General features: G+C 43.3%; 1 protein-coding gene across 23 annotated transcripts in view; it reads right to left on the reverse strand.

Moving 5' to 3' along the window:
* celf4 (CUGBP, Elav-like family member 4) overlaps positions 1-27,004 on the reverse strand; it is a 1,524,235-nt gene that overhangs the window by 415,202 nt on the left and 1,082,029 nt on the right. For all 23 annotated transcript variants that reach the window (XR_011940282.1, XM_072497251.1, XM_072497244.1 and 20 more), the window contains exon 5: positions 16,495-16,574. Coding sequence is in view for 22 of the 23 variants with exons in the window: in XM_072497251.1 (XP_072353352.1) it covers positions 16,495-16,574 (80 nt within the window). In the remaining variant the exon portion in view is untranslated. The remainder of the gene's footprint in view (positions 1-16,494; positions 16,575-27,004) is intronic.

The raw sequence follows: 27,004 nt of genomic DNA on the forward strand, positions 1-27,004 counted from the left end.
GATATTCACTCCCTCCACTACCAATGCACATTAGCAGCAGTGTGTACCATCTACAAGATGTACTGCAGAAAATCAAGACTCTTTAGACAGCACCTTCCAAACGCATGACCATTACCGTCTAGAAGGACAATGGCAGCAAATACACATTCCACTACCTGGAAGTTCCCCTCCAAGCCACTCATCATCCTGACTTGGAAATATTGCTGTTTCTTCACTGTCACTAGGTCAGAATCCTGGAACTCCCTCCCGAACAGCACTGTGGGTGTACCTACATCACATGGACTGCAGTGGTTCAAGAAGGCAGCTGTCCAGCACCTTTTAAAAGGCAAATAGGCAAAGGCAATTAATAGCTGGCATACCTTTGCCAATTTGATTGGTCCAGTCTGTATGAAGATTAAAGTCCCCACAATTAGTATGTTTCCTTTATTGCAAGCTCCAATTATTTATTGATTAATGTTGTGTCCAATTGGATATCTATAGTGAGGGGGACCTATAAACTACTCACATCAGTGCTTTCTGGACCTTGCTGTTGCTAATTTTGTTTTGGGCAACACGGTAGCAAGTGGTTAGCACTGTTGCTTCACAGCTCCAGGGTCCCTGGTTCGATTCCTGGCTGGGTCACTGTCTGTGCGGAGTCAGCACATTCTCCCTGTGTCTGCGTGGGTTTCCTCCGAATGCTCTGGTTTCCTCCCACAGTCCAAAGATGTGCGGGTTAGGTGGAATGGCCATGCTAAATTGCCCTTAGTGTCCAAAAAGATTAAGTGGAGGTTACTGGGTTACGGGGATAGGGTAGATACGTGGGCCTGAGTAGGGTGCTCTTTGTAAGGGCTGGTGCAGACTCGATGGGCCGAATGGCCTCCTTCTGCACTGTAAATTCTATGATCTATGATCTAATCTTCTCTCATGCTAATCCTACGTCACGATTTTTTGAGCCAAGATCGTTTCCTACCAATGTCCTTATATCATCCTTGATTATCCAGGATACTGCTCCTCCTTTTCCACTTTGCATGTTAATTCAAAATACAATGTATCTTGGAATGTTTATTTCTCAACACTCGTCTCCGTAATAGTGAATAGATCAGAACAATGTTTCTTTATTCCCACAACTAGTGCAAAAACTTTATTGTGAATGCTTTGCGCATTTGGATAAAGTGATTCAGTTTTATTTTTTCAACTACTATTCCTGCCCCCTCAACTTGTCTTTACCTGCATCAATATACATTTCAATTGCCTCAACTTTAATCATTTGATTCACAATCACACTTCACCCGAATCCTCCTCCTCCTCTGATAGTTTTAAGTCATTTGACCCAATTTGATGGTGCATTCTCATATTTGTGCTCTCTGTCTCTTCCTGTCGCACTCTGTTTACCATTACCCAGATGGCTACCCTGCACCATTGCCTTGTCCTTTCTCTTTAAACTTTCCTCACATGAATCTCACCGTCCCCCCCACCCCCATTCAGTTTCAAGCCCTCTCTGCAGCTCCACTTATACATCTCACCCGGACACTGCTCCCAGCATGGTTCAGGAGAAGACTGCTCCAATGTTCCAGCTCCCACTTTCCCCAATCCTGGTGCCAGTGTCCCATTCATTGAAACCCGTTTCTCCCAAGCCAAGAAACACACACTCAACTCTCTGATTTTTTTTCTTTATTCTTTCATGGGACACAGGCATTGCTGGCAAGGCCAGCATTGGTGGTCCACCCATAATTGTCTTGGAACGGAGTCACTTGCTGGGCCATTTCAGAGGGCCATTGTGAGTCATCCACATTGCTGTGCATCCTGAGTCACATGGCGGCCTGATCAGGTAAAGGTGGCAGATTTCCTTCCCTATAGGACATTAGTGAACCAGATGGTTTTTTTACAACAATCGCTGATAGTTTCATGGTCACCATTACTGAAACTAGCCATCAGTGTTATTTACCCTATGCTAATTTGTCTGTGGCTTAGGTGGTAATCCAGTTACCTTTGTGATTTTGTTTCATCATTTAGCCCAGAACTGCTCTTACACCCTTCGCAGAACCTTTTGCTTAGTCCTACCTATGTCCTGGTATCCTCGTGCACCAAGACAACTGGATCCTTCCTCTCCCACTTTAAGTTCCTCTCCAGTTCAGAGATGTCCTTAACCTTGGCATTGAGCAGAAAACACCATCTTTTGGACTCATTGGGAACAAATAAATGGCTGACCAATTAAATACACACTTTGGTTCTTTCTTCACAAAGGAGGACATAAATAATGTACCAAAAATGTTGAAGAAAACAAGGTTTGGTGAGAGGGATGAACTGAGATAAAATAAATCTTTATTGTCACAAATAGGCTTACATTAACACTGCAATAAAGTTACTGTGAAAAGCCCCTAGTCGCCACATTCCGGCGCCTGTTCAGTACACAGAGGGAGAATTCAAAATTCTCAGCCGGTATGGGAATTGAACCCGCGATGCTGGCCTTGTTCTGCAACCCGCAGCCCCGAAGGAAATCAATATTAATAGAGAAATGTTGTTGGGGAAATTGATGGGACTGAAGGCTGATCAATACCTATGGCCAGATAATCTACATTTCACAGTCCTTAAAGAAGTGGCCATGGAAATAATGGATGCATTGGTGGCCACCTTCCAAGATTCTGTAGACTCTGGATGAGTTCATATCGATTGGAGGGTAGCTCATGTAACCCCACTATTTAAAAAGGGGGACAGAGAGAAAACAGAGAATTAGAGGCCAGTCAGCCTGACATAAGTAGTGGGGAAAATGCAAGAGTCTATTATAAAAGATTTACTAGCAGAGGTATTTGAAAACATTGGCAGGATTGGACAGAGTCAGCATGGATTTATGATAGGAAATCATGCTGAACAAATCTGCTAGACCTCTTTGAGGATGAAACTCATGGAGTTGATGAGGGAGAGCCAGTGGATATTGTTTATTTGGAGGTTCAGAAGGCATTCAACAAAGTCCCACATAAGAGATTAGTGTGTAAAATTAAAGCACATCGGATTGAGGGTAGTTTATTGAGATGGATAGAAAACTGGTTGGCAGACAGGAAACAAAGAATAGGAATTAATGGGACTTTTTCCGAATGGCAGGCAGTGACTAGTGGGGTACAGCAGGGATTTGTGCTCAGACCCCAGCTATTCACAATATATATGAATGATTTAGATGATGGAACTAAATGTAATACCTCCAAATTTGCAGATGACACAAAGCTGTGTGGGAGGTTGCACTGCAAAGAGGATGCAGAGTTGCTTCAGTGTGAATTGGATAAGTTGAGAGTGGACAGATGCTTGGCAGATATAGTATAATGTAGATAAATATAAGATTACCCACTTTGGTGGCTAAAACAGGAAAGCTGATTGTTATCTGAATTGCTATAGATTGAGAGAGGGAATGTGCAACAAGAACTGAGAGTTCTTGTACACCAGTCACTGAAAGTAAGCATACAGGTACAGCAGGCGGTAAAGAAGGCAAATGATATGCTAATCTTCATAGCGAGAGAATTTGAGACCAGGAGCAGGGATGTCTTGCTGCAGTTTCACAGGGCCTTGATGAGACCACGCCTGGAATATTGTGTGCAGTTTTGGTCTCCTTATCTGAAGAAGGATGTCACTGCTATAGAGGGAGTGCATCGAAAGTTTATCAGACTGATTCCTGGGATGGTGTGAGTGATATGAGGAGCGATTGAGTTGGTTAGGATTATAATCACAGGGGTTTAGGAGAATGAGTGGAGATCTCATATAAACCTATAAAATTCTAACAGAACAGGGTAGATGCAGGAAGGTTGTTCGCGATGGTGAGGCAGTCCACGATCAAGGATCACAGTCCAAGGATATGGAGTAAACTATATAGGACTGAGATGAGGAGACATTTCTTCTCCCAGAGAGTAGTGAGCCAGTGGAATTCGTTACAACAGAAAGCAGCTGAGGCCAACACATTGTGGACTGGATTCTCCGTTGGCGGGATCCTGCACTTCACCGGCAGTGCGCTCATGCCCGTGGATTTCCCGCGGCGTGGGGATGCCCACACTGGGAAACCCCATTGGCTAGCTGCCGGGATGGAGGATCCCACTGATGGCGGGGGCGCCCCCCCACCAGAAAACGGATGTGACGGGATGGAGAATCCCTCTCTGTATGTTTTCAAGGAGTTAGATATAGCTCTTGGTGCTAAAGGGATCAAAAGATATGGGGGGAAAGTGGGAACAGGTTATTGAGGTGGATGAACAGCCATGATCATAATGAATGGCGAAGCTGGCTGGAAGGACCATATGGCCTCTTCCTGCTCCTATTTTCTATGTTTCTATGTTTCTAAGTCCCCCTCCCCAGAGTACATTCTGTGTCCATGATATCCTCAGGGCTTCTTCCATGTGTTGAATATGGGAAGTACCAGTTCATCTGCTGAAGGGGGAGTTAGGGTCAGCGCAGTAGGGGCAATCAGTCAGTGGTTTCCTTGCCCATGTTTGACCTGATGCCATGAGTCAATGTTAAGAACTCCCAAGGCAATGTTAAAAACCTCCAAGGCAATTCCCTCCTGACTGTATACCACTGTGCAGCCATCTCTGCTGGGTTTGTCATGCTGGAGAGGCAGGTCGCAGCCAGAGATAGAGATGGTTCCATCTGGGATATTGACAGTAATGTATGATTTGGTGACTATGACTAAGAAAGGCTTGATAGTCTGTGGTCAGCACTCCTAATTTTGGGATCTTAATAAGGAGATATTTGCAGGAATGTACCATAGTCGTTTTCGGGTCATCACACTGGTTTTCGCACAATATTTTAAAACAGCCGGGAACACCATCGATCTTCTCTTTTCAATATAGGAAGAAATTTATAAACCAATTGTAAACTGACCTCCATATCTGAGTTTTTACTTGTCTGTTGGTTGTGGTGTACTACAATGTCCAACAACAGATTGCAGTTTTAAAGAATAATTCACCTGAGGAAGGAGCAGCGCTCCGAAAGCTAGTGACATCGAAACATACCTGTTGGACTTTAACCTGGTGTTGTAAGACTTCTTACTGTGCTCACCCCAGTCCAACGCTGGCATCTCCACATTAAAGAATAAGGGTAGCATATCGGAACAAAATTCTGCAATGGGCAAGAACACTCTTATCTTGAGATTTGGGTCTGAATTCAACCAAATATCCTCCATCTCCTGGCTGGAGGAGCCCAAAATGTAATCTATTTGGATAGTTCCCTCATGCGTGGAAGACCCACATAATCAAAACTGGCCATAAAAGCAAAACACTGAGAACTCTGGAAAACTAGACTAAAAAAAAACCCTGGAAATATTCAGTAGCTCAGGCAGTATCAGTGGAGGGAAAAACAGCATGAATTGTCAGGTTTTGATCAGGCAATAGGTTAATATGTTAACAGACTAAATCCCAAGCCCGGTCTACCTCCTGGTTTGAACAGAATGGGGATGGGGCCCTGGGCAATCAACTAACTCTTAGTAGACAGTTTGTCAATTTGAATACTGGCAGCCTCATATTGATCCATTTTACCAAACTTACCACTTGGTCGATCAGGTATCCTGGGCTAAACAAAGGCAAGGTCTGTTGAATCCATGAGGTAAATGCTTTTCCACTTATCGACTAGATCCAGAACATCTTGGTTGTCAACCGCCACAATTGTGTACCTTACCCTAACCGTCCCAATCTTCTCCTGACCTCCCAAATAGGACAAACGCCATCCCTACCGAGGTCTCCAATCTCACCCCACCTCTGCCTCCGATCTCCTACCCACCTTGGCATCTGACTTCTCCTAAGGGCATCCATTCAGCTCGAGACCAATCTCTTACTTCTTCACTTGTTCTGCTACCAATGCCTTTACGTTGCACCAGCATCGCTTTTGTTATTTAATCTCTCCTTTCCTCCATTCTGTCACAGACTTTTTCATTTGTACTTTCACTCTTTTCCTCCCATTTCTCTGCCTCAAAAAACCTGTTACATTTTCTATTAGTTCTAGTTCTGATGAAAGGTACCTTACCTTTTTACTTTGATGCTTTCTTCTTTTGCAAATTTTTATTCAGTTCCTCTTTAAAACTTTTTTTTTGCATTCAGAACATAATAGTTCATTTATATCTACATCATTGATGTCTCAGCTTTTTAAAATTCTGGATTACGCTCGCTCTCAATCTCCAATAAAAATAAGGTCAGTTTTGTGAAGGTGTAAGTACACTTTCCAATGCAGTGCTTCTGATGCAAAGCTTTCTGTGACGGGACTGCAAAATGGGAATTTAGAATAGGAGGCTTGTGTGGTCTTCTAGGGCTCGTGTATCTGGTGTCCATTCATTTTAATCACTCAACACAAATTGGAAAGGTCAGGATTAATGAAACAGAAAAGCGTTCAGAATGCAAGCTGTTGACCATGGCATTCAATTTCCTGATAAGTGCTCCTAATGCATGAAGTTTGGATTCATAGTCGCAATTTTCAGAATCATCTTTTCCTCTTTTGTGAAGACCTTCTGTTGCAATATTCTTCCCTTCATACGCCTCCTTAAAAATTCCTTGTAAACTCTACTGTTCGATTGTCTCAATTGAACTTGTACTTTATCTCTCCTGGTGCTTTATTCCTATTCTTGTTCATCTGTATTGTTACTTTTAGTCTTTAGTCTTCAATACAATGGCAATGAGAAGCCATGTATTTATTTGGTTTCATGTGTGTACTCATCTCCAGTCAATACTAAATCATATACAGCAGGTGCCCGAAGGTTTGGCGTCGGCTATTTTGAGAAAGTCAGTTATCGACAACGTTTCTTCTGCTTTCACCTCTCTTGTTTTGGTTGTCCCTGATCTGTTCATGTTAATTATGCGATATAAACGTTCCTGATTATTGCTCCGGAATTTGATTTCCTTTTACTGAGCATTACAGCACAGAAACAGATCATTTATCTCATCAAGTCTGCAACAGTATTTTTCTCCACATGAGCCACCTAATCTCACCATCTCTCTGAAGGCTTTGACAACATAAGAAATAGGAGCAGGAGTAGGTCATATTGCTCCGCCTGCTCTGCCATTCAAGATCATGGCTAATCTTCTACCTCAATTGCTTCAGTGTACAAAAATCTTAATGTTTCCAAAGTAATTTCGGGGCCTGTTAAAAATAATGGTCTGGATTTTGCAGCAGTAATGATGGCAACACTGCCAGTGTTAGTCATCATAACTCCATTGACTCTAACAGTGACTTCAGAGTATGCATATGTACAGGATAACATGGAAATCCAGAAGCTGCTGTCAATGAGTCAACACTGTGGTAAATCTTTCATTTATTCTTGTTTAATTAAGATGGCTGCTGAAAGACTTGCCTTAATTAATGTGTGGCAGTAGAAGAGTAGTTATTTCCATAAATCACTTCATGGTTCAATAGCTTGATAAGAAACAAGGACTGAATGCCATTTATGAACAGCTGGTTAACAGGTCTTGTGAACAGCCTAAGACATAAATAACTGAGAGTGGAACAGATACAAATAATGAAACTTCTTGAGGGTTAGTTTGAAGGCCAGAATAAAATTGATCAGGGAGAACAGCCTGAGATGAGATACGGAAAGCATGATGTAAAGCCTAACTGATAAAGGACAGAAGGTACATGGGAAGGCTCAAGACATTAATGAAGGTAAGAGACATTAAAGGTGAATATTCACATCAATATTTCAACAATGTAGTTAACACTTTATGATATATTTTGAAATAAAATAAGTCTTTCATTGGCAAAATGGCCCTGTCAATTATCCATGAGGTCCAACCATGGAAAAGGGTATGCAGTAAGACCTCAGTTTAGTCGGTGATGGACAGAAACACTTAAGGGTAATTGGATAGTTTGAGAAATTGTTAGGACATGAGGTACCAAGAAAAAAAGTGGAAGAGGAAGAAGAAAGAAAGAGTTATTTTCACATGACAGCCATCCTGCCCTATCTGGACTGGTACTCACTATTTGCCACAGAACATACAGTGCAGAAGGAGGCCATTCAGCCCATCGAGTCTGCACCGACCACTTAAGCCCTTACTTCCACCCTATCCCCGTAGCCCCGTAACCCAATAACCCCTCCTAACCTTTTTTGGACACTAAGGGCAATTGTAGTGTGTCCAATCCACCTAACCTGCACGTCTTTGGAGTGTGGGAGGAAACTGGAGCACCCGGGGGAAACCCACGCCGACACGGGGAGAACGTGCAGACTCCGCACAGACAGTGACCCAACGGGGAATCAAACCTGGGACCATGGCACTGTGAAGCCACAGTGCTAGCCACTTGTGCTACCGTGCTGCCCCTAATCGGATGGTTTTTGCTGTTTCACTAGTGTGCTAAACGCTGTCTTGAACTCTGATTACACTCAACATACCCTTCATATTGGTTGCAGTTGATCTTGATTGAAGAATTTAATTACCACAGATGCCTGCCGATCCCCTTGGCTAGACACTTGATTAAAACTTCCATTGGTAAAGAGGAAGTTCATATCATAGAGATTTGTGGTAAGCTTCCCTTATGGTCATAGGCAATGTTATGGGCCAGGGTTTAGAGAATCCCAAAGTGTATCATGGAGTTCACCTGACCCACAACTTTTAATACATTGTGGTATGGGGAGCACACGGCCCACCCTACAGGTGTGGTAGAGCAGAAATGGAAAAGTATTTTTAAAGCAAAACAATGATTATTCTATGAACTCAAGTTAACCTTTTTAAAACATACAGTGAACATCTTAGCAACCATTAATTCAAATACAACCCCCCAAAGAATACAACACTAAGTAATCCGTAAGCTGTCCTTTTAACATCCAAAAGACTTTAAAAAAAACTTTAAACAGAAGCACATCAGGTTAAAGTCACTACTGTTATTAGTTTTAAATCACCAGGATCAATTTACAGTCTTTAGATTACAGCGAGATACTCTAATACACCTTATGGCTCTGACTGCAGCTATCCAGCTCTGAAAACGAAACTAAAACACACCCTGCAGCTAACAGCCCAAAATGAAAGTAAAAAGCTGACAGACAGCCCAGCTCTGCCCACTCTCTGACATCACTGCAGTAATAAACACCCATTTCTTAAAGGTACTCTCACTACAAATACTTACATACACACCCATTTCTAAACACCCCTTTCTTAACGGTACTCTCACATGACACCTCCTCCCAAGAAAAAAAATAAACCATCAATTTCAAGATGGTTTAATTTTTCACCTTTTCACCATCCTTTAAGAAATTCACACAGTAAATATACTTTATCGTTTCAAAAAACAACACACGCTAACAGATATAATAATACAGTCCATTTCTTTTTTTTTTCTTCCTCCAACTGAAATCCTTCTCAATTGACAGTCTCTTTGGCCAAGAAGGTCTCTGCACGATCCGTCCATTACTCTACGCCTCGGCATTTCTCTTTAAAGTCAGATACTTTAGTTCAATCTGATCACAGAGTCCCTTGTACTTCTCCAACACAGGAGCATTGCTTATTACAGCTTTCAGGCAGTCAAATGCCTGTTGAAAGTCCGCTGTCCACTGAAGTTTTCGACGTTTCTTCAACAAGTCTATCAGTGGAGCAATCACACTACAAAACATTTGCACAAATGTTCGATCAAATCCACTCATGCCAAGAAATCGCATTATTTCCCTTCGTCTTGAGGGTATTGGAAACTCCTCAAGGAAAGTGACTTGGGCTTTTCCAAATTCACTTTTAGCTAGGTTTATCATCAAACCCGCCTCCTGAAATCTATCGCATAACTCCATCAGATGTTTTAAATGTTCTTTCCGCGTTTGGCTGAAAATTACCAGATTGTCGATGTGTACCGCACAATTAGGTAATCCTGAAACGACTTTGTTAGTTAACCGTTGAAATGTGGCTGGGGCGTTTTTCATGCCAAATGGCATAACTTTGAATTGGTATATACCATCTGGAGTCACAAAAGCTGAAATCTCCTTCACCATTTCGGATAAAAGTACCTGCCAGTAACCTTTAAGTAAATCCAGTTTGTAAATCAAAGCTGATTGTCCCACTTTCTCAATGCAATCCTCCAAACGTGGGATAGGATAAGAGTCCGTTCTTGTAACTGCATTAACCTTTCTATAGTCCACACACAACCGTTGGGTACCATCTGGTTTAGGTACCACCACTATGGATGAGCTCCATTGGCTGCAACCCACTTCAATTATGCCATTTTTAAGCATACTCTTAATCTCTTTGTTAACCTGTGCCAATTTTGAAGGTTTAAGTCTGTATGGATGTTGTTTGATTGGAACAGCATTTCCCACATCTACAGCATGTATAGCCATTTTAGTATTTCCCAATTTATCTTTACAAATGTGCCCATGTGATATCAATAACTCTTTCAGGTCAGTTTGTTTTTCCTCTGGAAGTTAACTTAACAATTTATCCCAATTTTTAAGAACATCCTCGTTTTCCAATTTAATTTGAGGTATGTCAAATTCACAGTGATCTGGATTTAGTTCATCACTTTGAGTTAGAATCATTAAAAACACCTCCTTTTTCTCTACTTCCCTTTCAAAGTACTTTTAAGCATATTCACATGACACACTCAGTGAGTCTTCCTTCTATCTGCTGTTTTTACCACATAATTCACCTCACTTAATTTCCTTTCAATCTGATAAGGTCCACAAAACCTAGCTTTTAAAGGCTCACCTGCCACTGGTAACAAGACAAAAAACTTTATCCCCACTGACAAAACTACGAACTTTGGATTTCATGTCCGTGACCCGTTTCATCACATTTTGTGCAACTTTTAAATGTTGTCTAGCCAATTCACCTGCTCTATTTAATCGTTCCCAGAAATTTGACACGTAATCCAATAATGTAATTCCCCATTTCTCACTCACCAATTTTTCCTTAATCAATTGAAGCGATCCTTTTACCTCATGACCAAAAATTAGTTCAAAAGGACTAAATTTGGTTGACTCATTAGGTGCATCTCTAATTGCAAACAGTACGAATGGAATTACTTTATCCCAATCCTCTGGATAATCTTGACAATAAGCCCTCAACATTGTCTTTAATGTCTGATGCCACCTTTCTAAAGCTCCGTGCGATTCTGGATGGTACGCAGTTGATTTAAATTGTTTTATTCCTAAGCTAGCCATAACTTCTTTGAATAACCTTGAGGTAAAATTCGATCCTTGATCCGATTGTATTTCTGTGGGTAGTCCATATCTAGTAAAGAATTTAAGTAACTCCTCCACAATCTTTTTAGCTGTAATATTACATACTGGAATGGCCTCTGGAAACCTAGTAGACACATCCATTATAGTCGAAAGATATTGATTCCCACTTTTTGTTTTAGGAAGCGGTCCTACGCAATCAATTAGGACTCTTGTAAAAGGTTCCTCAAATGCTGGAATGGGTATTAAGGACGCTAGTTTTATCACTGCTTGAGGTTTCCCTATCACTTGACATGTGTGACATGATTGACAAAATCTAACTACATCTTTATGTAGTCCAGGCCAATAAAAATGTTTCTGGATTTTAGCTTGAGTTTTCCTTATTCCCAATTGGCCTCCCACTGGTACCTCATGTGCAACTCGCAACATCTCCTTTCTATACCCTACCGGCAATTCTACTTGATGAACTTCTGCCCACTTTTCATTCGCCTGCATATGTAAAGGTCTCCATTTTCTCATCAAGACATCTCTTTTACAGTAATAACACTCTGGTATACACTCAGATTCCTCTTCCGTGTATGCTTTCTGATACATCCGTTTTATTTCTACATCTTTTCCTGAACTAAAAATATCCGCCTCATCCTCCACCTGATCAAAAATCGTTTCTGATAAATGCACTTCACCTTCATCGTCACTCTTTGATTTATCCTTTTGTCTTAACCTGTGACTTGGCAACCTTGTTACTACACAATCCGGAAAAATCCCAGGATATTTGTCCTTCAACACTTCCGTTGTCTGATTTTCCATTGGCTTATCCACCACAGTAGGCATCACTCCCACCTGCGATCCAGCTATATCATTACCCAAGATAAATTGTATTCCTGGACAAGATAGTTTCTCTATTACTCCTACTACCACTTCACCACTCTTCACTGGACTTTCCAACTTTACCTTATATAATGGGACACTACTCCTCTCACCCTGAATTCCACATATTACCACTTTTTCTGGCAACATTCTTCCCAAACTACATAACTCCTCATCTCTTACCAATAAAGATTGACTAGCTCCCGTATCTCTTAAAATTGTGACTTCTTTACCTGCTCCTCCTGATACACGAGTAAACTTTACCCACACAAGTAAATTCTTTAAAGAGATCTGGCACCTTCTTATCAATCACCTCTTGATCAGGCTGTGCAATCTTTTGCACCTCCTTCGCTTCATTTGGGCTTTCCTTTACCACTTTAACAAACCCTACTGTCTTATCCTGTTTTACCACATCAGCCTTCTCAGTGCTTTTCTTCAACCACCAAAACTGTGACTTTACATGGCCAAGTTTATTATAGTGAAAACATTGAAACTTTTCATTTCTTTTCCACCCTCCTGGAATTCGTTTTTAATCTGAGGTACACTGTCCTTATTATTTCCCATCAGATCTCCTTTACCTTTACCATTTGAGTATTTCTCATGTCCCCAGTTTCTATCCCTCACAGGCTGAAACTGATGTCAGAAACCAAGCTTTGATTTATGAACTAATTCATAATCATCTGCCATTTCTGCTACTAATCTCGCAGTTTCAACCCTCTGCTCTTCCACGAGTTCTCACTATATCACAAATTGAATTTTTAAACTCCTCCAAAAGTATAATTTCTCTGAGAGCTTCATACGTTTGGTCTATTTTCAAAGCCCTTATCCACCTATCAAAATTACTCTGTTTGATCCTTTCAAGTTCCATGTATGTTTGACCAAATGTGTTCCTTAAATTTCTAAACCTTTGTCTGTCGGCTTCAGGCACTAGTTCATATGCACCTAAGATGGATTTTTTCACCTCCTCATACGTCCCAGATACCTCCTCCGGTAGTGATGTAAACACTTCACTTGCTCTACCAACCAGCTTTGTTTGAATTAGTAATACCCACATGTCCTGTGGCCATTTCATTTGTTTAGCCACCTTCTCAAATGAAATGAAAAAGGCTTCCAACTCCTTACAACAAACCTTGACACTGCTTGGACATATTTAAATAGATTCCCACCAAGTCTTCGACTATCCTCATCACTATCAACCAACTAAACGTTTCCCTTTACGTCTGCCAATTTTAACTGACTGTCATGTTTCATGGCCATTTTCTGAAGTTCAAACTCTTTCTTTTTTTCTTTTTCCCTGATCGGCATCTCCCTTTCTCTTTTGTTTTGTTCTGCTAGAGCTATTCTTTCTTTTCTCCTTTCTTCTCTCTCCTTTTCTTTTTCCTCTCTCTCTCTTTCTTTTTCCTTTCTATCTCTTTCGTATTCAAGCTGCTTGAATTCTTTCTCATGTTCCATTTGTTTAATTTGCAACTGACTTTTTGCCATTTCCAATGAGTCAAACTGTATCTAAGGCAACTTTAAATGCTTAGCCACCGCCATAATTACCTCACCTTTTCGCATTTTGTCAGGTAATGTTAACTGCAATATTTTTGCCAAATCTAACAGTCTGCTTTTAGTCTCTGTCCGTAAGGTACTGCGTGTGACCGTCTCCACCCCCAAAAACCTCAGAGCCTCTGAAAGAGCCATTGTCCACAACACACTCCCCACTTAAACAAAAATACCACACCTGAAAAGCAACCACAATATGCTCACCCCTCACTGTCTTTAAGTTCACTCCGCCAATCCAATAGATAGACTTTTATCCCCCTCGAGCCCCCCAATTTGTTATGGGCCAGGGTTTAGAGAACCCCAAAGTGTATCATGGAGTTCACATGACCCACAACTTTTAATACATTGTGGTATGGGGAGCACACGGCCCACCCTACAGGTGTGGTACAGCAGAAATGGAAAAGTATTTTTTAAAGCAAAACAATGTTTATTCTAAGAACTCAAGTTACCCTTTTTAAAACATACAGTGAACATCTTAGCGACCATTAATTCAAATACAACCCCCAAAGAATACAACACTTAGTAATCCGTAAGCTGTCCTTTTAACATCCAGAAGACTTTTAAAAAAAACTTTAAACAGAAGCACATCAGGTTAAAGTCACTACTGTTATTAGTTTTAAATCACCAGGATCGATTTACAATCTTTAGATTACAGAGAGAGACTCTAATACACCTTCTGGCTGTGACTGCAGCTATCCAGCTCTGAAAACAAAACTAAAACACACCCTGCAGCAAACAGCCTAAAATGAAAGTAAAAAGCTGACAGACAGCCCAGCTCCACCCACTCTCTGACATCACTGCAGTAATAAACATCCATTTCTTAAAGGTATTCTCACTACAGATACTTACATACACACCCATTTATAAACACCCATTTCTTCAAGGTACTCTCACATGACAGCAAGCAGCATTCTGTTCTTCTGACCATAAAATCTAGGAGACCCAAAACTTAATTTCATAGGCTTATAAACTATTTCAACGGTAGATTAACTCCCATCCCTACACGGTCCAATTTTTTGTACTAACTTCTATCCCACTTTCTTTCAAATTCAACAAATTTAAAATAACCTTCTTGAATTTCAATTAATTAGAAACATTCACATGAATAATGCTCTGTGGCCAATTTGATCTTATCCTGACAGAATTCCATCCCTACTATCTTTCTATAACAGCTTTAACATCCACCCGATTAAATTTAATATTTAATCTGAAGCATAGTAGTGCTGTCAAAGCAGAGAAAAAGCACTGACTCTCCAGCCAAGATTCCTTGGTAAGGTCCTGATGTGGGGTCTAAATTTACAACCTAGAACACAGCGACAAGAGTTGGAAGTCATGGGATGTTCTGTCCATACTTTCAATGAATCCCTGATGAATTTCACCAAATTGTCTGTTTCTAGCTGTGCACCTGTCTGCCTGAGTACGCACAATTGTTTTAGCACCTTCTGATTGGTTGGGAAAAACCTAGTGGCATTTAATTGGTATATAATCTTGACACTCCACTAATTAATTCTAAACTGCAGATCACAGCCTAGAAGGTACCTTTCGAAGCTTCGGAAAGTCCTTTCTAAAATGCAGTGTCAACGTAAATGGCAAGTATAAAATGTGAAATGCTGGTGTTGGTGTAGGGTTTTTGCCATTTTGAAAAATGAAAAGGTTTCTGTTCATCGGTCGCCATATACGGTTTGCTCTGTGTGGACTGTCTTAAACTCCCACACATCTTCTTGGCAACACAGCTTGATCCACACACCAATCTAGAAAGCAGGTGTAATACTAAACATGTATTTATGAGCTGAAAAAAATTGTAGCTGACTCCTAATGCTAGTATTGTCCTAAACTTGCATTTATTAGCTGAAAAATAAGGGGGAGGGCTTCAATTTATATGCTGAGTATAGGCCTAAACATGCACTTTGGCATCCAATAACACGGGTTGCCTTATATGCCAGGTCGACATAAACACTATAATCTACGGTAATCATTTAACTTGTCAGTTTATATTTGTTTCTTGTTTTCTTGTTTCTTTAAATTCTTCTCAAGTCATTCTTTTATTACTTTATTAAGTTTGATTTCAGTTTCTTGAACATGGTCATTTTGTAAACTTTCCACCAAGTTTTGTGGACAATGGCAGGAGAATACGTGTTGCCATAGAATCAGAATACATTCTCATTGTCACATCTGTTATCATAGGTATAAATGTCAGCAATTTTTAACAGCAACAAAACCCTTCCTGAGTTGCCTTCCCATTGGAAGGAAACCCAGGAATACTCATGTGAACTTTACAAAATAAAAATAAAAGCAGTTCCGAGCACATGCACTGTGCATCATGACACTATTGAACACATTTTGATGCTCGTACAGAATACTTCTGAAAATGTTTCCCATTATAAAATCCATTTACTTACTAAAAATAGAATATTGCAGCATAAGTAGAATTTGACAAATGTACTTTGTAAACGTATTCACTCTTCCCCGGTACCAAAATCCTTTGTAACTGAAATCAGTGACAATAATTCATGCAAATTATAGCGAATAGTTAAATCTTTATCACTTTTCCCTGTCCCTACTGACTACTTAATAGAGCAGTACCAAGTATCCATTATTGTCATAGAGAGGAAGTTGTAATGGCTTGCTCACTGAGAATGGTGTAATCCAGGTGTAATACCATGTGTACTTTATAGAAACCCATGCCCCCTATGCTCCTCCATGGCATAGATGGAGAGCAGGCATGGTGATTCAAGCACCTAGGAATTAGTACAATGCAATTTGAACTCTTGCTACAGACAGACACGATCACTAAAGAAATATTCTCTTTCGGATGCAGTGCTGATAATGCAACATATAATTTTGATTGAACAAATGTGAAAATCCTCATGTGCTTGAAGACGTATCATTAGCAGTACTGTAGACTCTGTTTTCTATGTTACTTTTAAATTGCATTATGACTTGTCAAATAATGCAAGAATTAAAAACAACTGAATTTCTCTGTTTGTACTTACTGGCATCGTCTGGCTACCGTGTAAGGCGTTGATGGCTGCCTGGGCCTCTGCATGTGCGGAAAATTTCACAAACGCACATCCTGTGAGGAGGAAGAAAAGGACAGGCTGCTAAACTGAGAATCACAGAATAATCATAGAAACATAGAATCTCTACAATGCTGAAGGAGGCCATTCAGTCCATCGAATCTGCACTGACCCTCTGAAAGAGCACCCTATGAGGCCCACTCCCCCACCCTATCCCTGTGACCCCACCTAACCTAAGGGACACTAAGGGACAATTTAGCATGGCCACTCAACCTATCCTGCACATCTTTGGACTGTGGAAGGAAACCGGAGCACCCGGAGGAAACCCACACAGACACAGGGAGAAAGGGCAAACTCACACAATCACCCACGGCCGGAATTGAACCCAGGCACTTGGCACTGTGAGGCAGCAGTGCTATCCACTGTGCCACTGTGCTGCCCCATAGCTACATGGAATACACTGAAAACATTTAACTCAACAGAAACATCACTCTTTAAAATTATGGTGGATGTCAGAGTTTTTCAGTTATCTATAACCAGTAATAAATCAATATAACAAACAGACATTAACAAATTGATTGACCTGTGTGTACTGAGTCAATCACCATAGATGTGATGTATCAGAGCACTCAATGTAAACATTTGATTAATCCAGTCCATTTTTGCTTTGCTGAGATGCAGTGCATTTCAACAACAAAATATAGTCTGAGTTTAATTTTTAGCATTTGGTACTTCAGCTGAAACAATAGAATGGTCAGCTAAAAACCTTCAAACTGACAATCTGGGTTTCTTCCTGTATATTCTCTACTTATAAGTAAGAATATGCATTACCTCATTTCACTGATCAATAAAATGCTCAATAACTAAATATGTTGCTCGACACACCTTCAACTTCCAAGTTATAGGATAATGCCACCACTCATTATAATTAACAGTAGACAACAGTTCAACAGTAATGAAGTTTTGCTCCTTTTAGGTCTCCTTTTCTGATATGGTAGAATACCACTGATTACAACTCACAATATTAGGTTCACAGTAATTACTGGATAGGATAAGGCTTTGAGCTGAGTGTTCAGGGTCCACCTGGAATATCATTCGTAGTCAGTTGCTGCTTCATCTGGCTTCACTGTTGCACTGTCGATCAAGCCTACAAAGTGAATTGTCAGCATTTTGGTTGATCATCCAATGCCACGCCACTCAGAAATGAGAAGGTGACATCTATATTGGACGGATGTTTGTGATCATTCTCTGTTGACATCATTATAGTTCCCCCTTCCTCCGCGAAAATAAAGATAAAATACTGGTGCTACAAGTATTCCCAAGGAATGATTCGAAGCGTACAGAAATGTATTTGAATAAGCTAATAGATTTCTGACATATAATACTATAATTTGACAGCTGCTGCTCCAAGCTGCTAACAAGTGCACAAAAGGGACGGTGACAGTTCTCAGACACAGCTGCAGAGGTTTTGACTGGCAATAAGCTTGTCTTAGTGCATGACGCATTGTCTTTAGCTGCTCCTTTAGTATTCAAGCATGTGTTGTGCTTGACGTTTCCAAATCCAGGTCCATGAAAACTGAAGGAAAGATATGTGAATGATAAAAAAGTGTTGAGATCTATGGTGGGGAGAGTCAATTGAGATTGATTTTGTGAGTTGCGGACACTGGATAAGGATAGTATTGGTCACAGATGTGAAATCCTGCATAATTTAATAATTTAATGCCATCCAGAGTCTATCCCTGCACTATATATAAATATATGTAAATATTATAGATAAATAAAATCTGTGTTTTTAAGAGTGGCAAGGAGGGAAAAAACTCAGCTTGGAAGCTTTGTTGATAAAGCTGGAGTGTGTGAGGAGGATTTCATGTAGATAATTTTTTTGGTAGTTCTTAATTACAGCTTTTGTGCAACATAAGAAAACTGTCTTTTTAAATTTGCAAGCTCAAGAAAAAGTTTCCAAAGCACAACCGTCTCAAAATGGCCTTACCCGAAGTCAGTAGTATATCTTCTGACAGTTTATATTGAGGTGTCAGATCCACTTCACTTTCTGCACAGTGAATATGTCATTTCAAAGATTCATCAAAATGACTAATAAGGTCTTCAATTATCCTAACCCATTCACATTAGTTATTAAAAGCAACGCATTACTACGTCAAGCTCCATTAACATTCCTGAGCCTTTTGTAAAGCCATCAAGATATTTTTGCACAGTCAATTGGAAACACAGAAGAAACATTAACTGAACAGAGCATAGTGTGGTCAGTAAGTCTCACCAATCTTTATAAATGTCTTCTCAAATTAATATGCACGGAGGTGTTGTGCGAGTGACTACTGGGTCAAGTCAGTTACTGATGCCTTTTTCATTAATACATTAACATGGAATAAGAGGTAAGTGGAAGGACCGGCAATTCGACAACAGGTTTCAGATATTATAAACAGGGACTATAGGCTAAGAAGTAGGAACACAATATTAACTGGTGTTTTGAGACTGCACAGCTCCATGTCCCCTTTTTAGCTTTACATATGTTATGATTCACAGCAATTCTCTGAGGCAAGGAATACCAATTCCAGGAACGTGCCCCCCCATTCTCCTCCCTCCCCTCCCATTCTTTACCCCCCTCCCCATCCCATCACCTTGGTGCAGGGATCTGGTGTGAGTGCTAAACATTCAATGATCAGGCAGAATAGAAAAGATCTGGGTATATTTTCCAGCCCAGCTAGACTGATCTTGTGGGTCAGAAGTACTACACTTCAGATAGCCAGGTGGTGAAGGATAGAACTGGAACATAAGTTTACACACTCACACACTTTTATTTGCAAAGACACAAATTACAAACAAGCACCTTCAAACCCATCAACCCCAATTTCAGTTGCTCCTATTTATAAGCGAACAAATGAATCCCTAGTTCATGTCCATTCCCTGCACACAATTGAACACAATTAATAGATAATTATTAAGAAGCAGTGCTGATGAATTATCCAGGGAGTTGTAGCTAAGATATGAATTTGAACACCTATTTAAAGCAAAGGACGACAGGACTCAATAAATTATGCTGTCTGTTCCAAATATTAGATTCAAGATAAGAATGGTCAGTACACCTGGGTTTTTTAGTGGAGGAAAGGATTTCAATTAACTGGTTTTACTCAGGAAATTATGCAGTAGAGGTACAAAGAGTTTGAGTATAGGTCCAAATTTTATTTTTCTAGAAGAAAGTGACCCTTTAACTGAGGTAGACATTTGTTTGGTTAGTTTGGGGGGGAACTTGCCATAGCAAGTGCATATTACAGGATCTGAGTCAGATTTGGTGGTAAGAACTTCTTTCATATGAATGTATAGGTTGGTCAATGGGAAAATGAGGGTAGGTGCTCAAATTGCCTGCTTCAATGAATTGTAGCGTTTGTTGAAATGGGTAGCATTCCCAAGCTGATCTGCAAGCATGCCATTCCAAACATGAAGCCCAATGCACAGTTTTATACTCTTTGAGGAGCAGAATATCTAATGCTATGGAAAACTGATCGATTGGTTCTCCTTGCTGGGAATATTTTGGCCAGTGATGTAGGCTTTCCACGACCTCTTAGCAGCTCTACCTCTTGCAAATAGTCATACCTACTCAGGCAGCATTCAGCAGCACAGGCAGCAAGAGAGGATGGATGGACAAAGGATGTGGTTTTCAAGACTATTCATCATCCATACCACGCTGCTGCTCTACTCAAAGAATTCATGCAAATTCAGAAAGCAAACAAATCCAACCATACACCACAAAAACCCAAGCAATTCCTGCAGTTTTGGTGTATAATCTAATCCTGTAGAGGGGCATAATGAGAAACTAGTGTCCTAGGAAGTTGTGGGGAAATCAACTGTCAACCATATCACTTCCTTCTCATTATGATAGCACTGAGAGAAGCACTGGTCTAATTAGTAAGAGACCCTCATCTTACATTCTGTCTAAGGAGAGGAAAAGATCCAAAAGCTGCTTAAAAAACGCTAATATTCCATTAATAAATTGTGGCCATTTGTACTTGTATCATTACCCCGGATGCCCCCAAGGATCTGTCCTTGGCTCCTTCTATTTCTCATTTATTCACCACCCCTCAGGGAAGCCATCCAAAAGCATTTCAGTTTCTGCATGCACATGATGACACGCAGCTCTATTTTAACACTCACTTTCTCGACTCCGCTACTTATCAGACTGTTTCTCAGGCATCCAGTGAGGAGGAATTTCATCCAACTAAGTGTTGGGAATACTAAAGCCATTGTCTTCTGTTCCAGATACAAACTTTTTTATTATTTCATAGGATATGTGCCTCGTTGGCTAGGCCAGCAGTTATTGCAAACCCTAACAGCCATTGAAAAGCCCTCTTCAACCGCTGCAGTTAATGTGGTGTAGGTATACCCACAGTGCTGTTAGGAAGGGAGTTCCGAAATTTTAACTCAGTAACAGTGAAGGATCGGTGATACAACTCCAATCACGGTGACGTGTGGCTTGAAGGGGAACTTGCAGATTGTGGGGTCCCGTGCATTTGCCGCCCTTGTCATTTGAGGTGGAAGAGGTCAAGGGTTTTCTGTTGAAGAAACCCTTGTAAATTGCTCTGGTGCATGTTATAGATGGTACGTGTGGTGGATTCAAGATTCGGTGTACAGGCATTGGAGGTTCAATCAAACTGTCGAACTTTATTTAGAAGATGTTGACACTACAGGCTACGATGTTAGATGCCCGCTTGCCCACATAAATGGCCAATGACATTATCTCCAATTACTTTATGCAATCGATCTCTTAAAGTGCTCTGTTCAGCTATAAAGCTGAAAACGACAGGCACAACCTAACGGAGAAGTTTCTAACTGTCATTTGTGGCATGTTTTGCTGGGTGTTGCACCCCAGCTCTGTTGGTGAGTTCCCCAATGCTATCTACCCACACTTAGGGCGCGATTTAACCAAAACGTTTCTGAGTGTGCTCGTGAGCGGGAACTGCCACGATGCTCCTGATGCTCGGACCGGTGAGGCCATCACCGCTATAAAATGTTAATTGGTCCATTTAATGTGGCCTCACGGGCTTCACGCTACAAATAATGGTCCCGCCGGCTAATTGGCGGGACCCCGCTCGCCAGCCTCCTGCCCTCCTGCACAGCCAACCCCCTCAGCCCGCAGCTATGTCATCGAGGTGACCGGCCCCACGATTCGGGGATGCCGACCTGGGTAGATAGTTGGACGCGGTAGACACCAGAGGGGATACCCTTTTCCCTGAGGGTCTTGCAGGATCAGCCACAAGACAGCCAGTGCCGCCTGGGAGGAAGTGAGAGCAGCCGCCAGTTCGGGGAGTATCACCAGGCGGACTGGCACCCAGTGCCATAAGAAAATCAACGACCTCTGCCGGGCCGCAAGGGTGAGATGGCACCAGACGCCCGCACCCCACCCGCCCGAGAAAGTGCCTGGCAGCATCAGCTCAGCACCGTTCCGTCTCCGGCCCACCCCATGTCCAGCAGTGCCGCCCACACTGCCCTACCCCCATACCCCACCGTCCCCATCATATTCCCCACCCCCTGTACTCCGAACCCCGCATCTCCCCAACACCTCTATCCCCATCCACCTCACCCACCCCTTCTCCCCATATCCCATCCACCTCACCCCATCCCCCAAAACTCCACATCCCCCCCCCCACCACATACGCCCCATCTCCCTGACCAAGTCCCCCCCCCCCCCACGATGAATGACGCATGCAGCTCACGATTCTCCCACTGTGTCCCTGCAGGAGAGGTTGGCCCATGACAGACGGGAGAGGGCCGAAATGGACGGCGGGGTGCCGGACATTAGAGTCCTCAACCCCGATGAGGAAGAGGTCGCTGGGGTGGCCGAGGACAGATCTCTCACCATCATTGAGGTAGGCATGAATGAATGAATGAAAGTCGCTTATTGTCACAAGTAGGCTTCAATGAAGTTACTGTGAAAAGCCCCTAGTCGCCACATTCCGGCGCCTGTTCGGGGAGGCTGTTACAGGAATCGAACCGTGCTGCTGGCCTGCCTCGGTCTGCTTTCAAAGCCAGCGATTTATCCCTGTGCTAAACAGCATGTGGTGAAGAGATGAAGATCCACCAGCTCCCACCCAGATGACTTGTCACATGTGAGTTGTTAATGTCCATTTTCCCACTGGATCCTCATCCAACGGTATCAGCTCAACTGGCATGCCCCCCCACCTCCAATGAGAACACCTTGGAGGGGATCTCCGAGGACACCACCGTATTCGTGGCACAGCTGTCATCCCTCCCTCCACGAATGCAGAGACACACACCTCAGTGCGTGACATTAGTGTCCCTCCATCCCGAGGTGTACCCCAGGGCACTGACGGGGAGGAGGGGGGGCTGGGTGCCCATAGTACCCTGGGATACACCTCGGGATGGCGGGACAGCTGAATCAAGCCCTTGCTGCCCCACTGTAATCTGGCTTGTCAGCCCTGGAATCTCTCCAATGCCTCAGCACAGTGTTGACTCCCTCGACGATGCTCCTCAGTGACTGGAACATGCTCTTGAGCGCCCCGGTAATGCCCACCTGCGACTGGGACAACCTGCACAGCACCTTGGCTATGTCCACTTGAAACTGGGACATCTCCAAAGCCCCTCGGCTATGCCCACATGAGACTGGGAGACCTCCCCCAGTGACCAGCATGTGCTCTGGAGGGCCTCGGCTACTGAGTGGCTATGGTGCCCACCAGCTCCTCCGAGACCCTCCTCCCTGACAAGTATGTCTCGGAGTTAGCACCCAGAACAGGGTGGTACAGCGGGGCATGTGCCACCTGCATGTGAACCAGGGCCCTCTGGCCTTAGGGCCTCCAGAGGACACCCACCGGGGCATCAAAGGCCACAGGGTAAGTTAGGCGGCAAGCTGCCTCCACCTCTGATGTACATCTTAGGGTCACACCAAGGTGCAGCGCGAGAGCATGGAAAGCTAAGCAGGTCGAGGACCACTGAGAGGGCACTGGGAGGAAAGGGGTGGGGTAAGTGAGGGAGGGTGTGTTGAGTGGGGGGGGGGGGGAGGGGTGGGGGAGGGGTTGGGAGAGTGGGGCAGCACCATCGAGGGATTGGGTAGCTGGGGACACATGCGTATGCATTTTAAAAAGTTGACCTCGATCATTATGACACCTCTGGCGGTTTCTTCTGCAATGTGGGCAGAGCACCAATCCCATGCCCCAGCTCCGTGGACATGGGGGTCCTGGATGCCTCTTTCACCCCACCCCTGGCACATCACGTGCAGGTGATGTGTGTGACCGAGGGCTCAGCAGACGGACAGGGGTCAAACTATAGCATAGATTAGAATCAAAGAATCAGAGAATCTCTGCAATGCAGAAGGAGGCTATTTAGCCCATGAGGTCTGCACCGACCTTCTGAAAGAGCACCCTACCTAGACCCAATCCACCACACTATCTTGTAATTATTCTAGGGGAATTTAGCTTAGTCAATCTACCTAACCTGCACATCTCTGGTCTGTGGGAGGAAACCGGAGCACCCAGAAGAAACTCACACAGACACGGGCAGAATGTGCAAACATCACACAGATAGCCACCTGAGATAGGAATCACGTTAGATCTCACTAGGCATTGCAAGCTGTGTAGATTCTGGGAGCATAGTCGCCCGGCTTTTATCAGCCATGCTGCACCACAGTGAGCAGCTTTTCGGACGCAGCATGGCCATTAGACAGCACCCTAAATGTGGGTGAATACCGATCTGGATTTCACCCAAAAAGCAGCCAGGAAATACCTCGCCAAACTCACCCAAAATGACACGATTCTTCTACCCCGTCCGCCACAAGATTGCCACATGTGAGACGCAGACAATGACGATGTCCATTGACCTCGGGTGAGATTCTCCAGTTGCCGGGTGAGTGTGGCCGGAGAATCCCGCTCAAAATGGTTTTGGTTGAATCACGCCCGTAATTTAGTCCTGGAAAAGCCTCAACTACTTGTGGTGATATGCATTACTTTAAATACACAAGGGGTTAATGTAAGTACACAAAGACTAAGTAAACACTAGAGGGAGCACCAGAGACATCATGACATGCAAACATACAGCTAATGAACACTTAGAATAGGACATGACCAATGGGCAGTCAAGACACCCAGAGGTGACACTACCACAAGGGGGCAACCCATATAAAAGGACAGGGCTCACATGCTCTTTCTCTTTCCAAAGGCGACACAGAGAGAAGGACAGGGGCAGATCAGAAGCATCACACCCACCGCATGGCTTAGAGCAGACTGGTTAGTTAGACTGAGTTACTGTAGCAAGATTAGCAGGAGAGTCGAACTCAAGTAGGTGAATTGTTAACTGTTCAATAAATGTGTTAAATCTATCTCCAAGTCTGAACCTTCCTTTGTCAGAGTATACATCAAGGAAGCAGCTTATGCTACATAAAGAAGCATAACACAACACTACTTCCTGTGGTAATGAATTCCATTGGTTCACCACTCTTTGGGTAAAGAAATGTCTCCTCATCTCTGTCCTAAATTGTCTACCCCGAATCCTCAGACTGTGGCCCCTGGTTCTGGACACACCCAACATGGGGAACATATCCCCTGCATCCACCCTATATATTGGTTTCTTGGCATGCTATGGCGAGATCCGGATTTCGCAAACTGGAGTAGGCTGGTAACAGCGCAAACAGATTGGTGCCACACGGTTCTTGTTTTTGGCCTCTCCCTTGATTTGACAGCCTAGTCAGGCTTGCGCTTAAATGCAACGCAGCCATTAAATCGCGCCCTTAGTAATTTTTCTGGGCCCGGTGAAACCCACACTTAGAATTAATTTAATCACTGGGCAGCTGAATTCGCTATCTAGACTGTCTCCTCAGAGATTGGGCCACAATTTTGAAAGGGTGTCCCGATCTCTAAGTGGGCTTGTGGGTTCCCCCCCACCCCCCCCACCCATGGGAAATGTCATACCCGCCCCCCACTCCCCACCCCACACATGGGCATTACCCCCCCCCAAAGTGATGACACCCCACTATGGGGTCGATGAGGGCTCCCCCTTTTGAGGCCTTCCCACGACCGCTCTCCCCTCCACCTCTAGAAACCCCCAGTCTTCTCCCCCCAACCTTCCGGAGGCCTCTTCATACCTTCCCTGTACCCGCCTATTCTTCATGCCCCCCTCCATCCACCATCATGGGCATGGCCCCCCTCAGACTCTGACCCTTGGCTGTGCCACCCTGGCATCCTGGTATTGCCACCCTGGCACCCTGGTTGTGCTCCTTCTGGCTTTTCAGTGCCACCCGGGCATTGGCAGTGCCAGGGTGGTAGTACTAAGGTGCCCAGGTGCCAGGGAAGGGCCAGTGAGTCACCCTGCCCTGTGCCTGTTCACCCAAGATCCTCCGATGGCCTGGGAGAACACAATGCTGTTCCGCCTGATCTACTTTTGTGTGGACCAGTGTTGAACAGCACCCAGCCGGGGTCTCCCTGGTGGGGGTAGATGCCGGGAGCCCGATAGATCCCGGGTCAGCATGCCTAAGTGATTTTTAAACCACTTAGGCATGCGAGACTTGGCCCTCCCCATTGTGTACTGGCTGTTGGGAAGCCCGTGGAGGCAGCTACCTTTCGTGTCATGCTCCTGTTTGGGCACAATGCGGCAATGCTAACCACTGTAGATCGTACCCTATGAACACTTCTGCCATGTACATCGGCGATGGAGGGATTGAATGTTTTTTGAAAATAAATTTAGAGTACCAAATTCATTTTTTCCAATTAAGGGGCAATTAAGAATGGCCAATCTACCTACCCTGCACATCTTTTGGGTCGTGAGGGCAAAACCCACACAAACACGGGGAGAATGTGCAAACTCCACACAAACAGTAACCCAGGGATCGAACCTGGGACCTCGGCGCCAAGAGGCAGCAGTGCTAACCACTGCGCCATCGTGCTGCCCCGGGGGATTGAATGTTTAAGGAGTATAATTCAACCATGCTGCTTTGCCCTGCCCTCAAGCTTCTTGAGAGGTGTTGGAGCTGCTTTCATCCAAGCAAGTGGTGAGTATTCCATCACAATCCTGACTTGTGCCTTGTAGATGGACAGGCTTTGGAAGTCACTTGTCATAGGATTTTCAGCCTCTAATTTGCTCTTGAAGCCACATTATTTATATGGCTGGTCCAGTTCAGCTTCTGGTCAATGGTAATCCTTAGGATGTTGATAAGCGAATAACATTATTGCCTAACTCCATCTATCTCCCTGACAACTGCCTGAAGCTGAACCAGACTGTTCACAACTTGCCTCCATATTTAAACCTGACCACATATATGCACCATCACTAAGACCACCTATCTCCACTCTGTAATATTGCCTGAATCCACCCCTGCCTAAGTATGCCTTCTGCTAAAATCCATGCCTATGTTAGGTCTTTGTCTATCCAAAGCACATTTGGCAGTCCCCGATGTTCCACCTCAGTAAACATGATGTCATCAAAATTCTGCCTACACAAGTCCTAACTCGCACCATGTCCAGTTCATCCT

Source organism: Scyliorhinus torazame, chromosome 3 (assembly GCF_047496885.1).
Source record: "Scyliorhinus torazame isolate Kashiwa2021f chromosome 3, sScyTor2.1, whole genome shotgun sequence".
Lineage (NCBI taxonomy): Eukaryota > Metazoa > Chordata > Chondrichthyes > Carcharhiniformes > Scyliorhinidae > Scyliorhinus > Scyliorhinus torazame.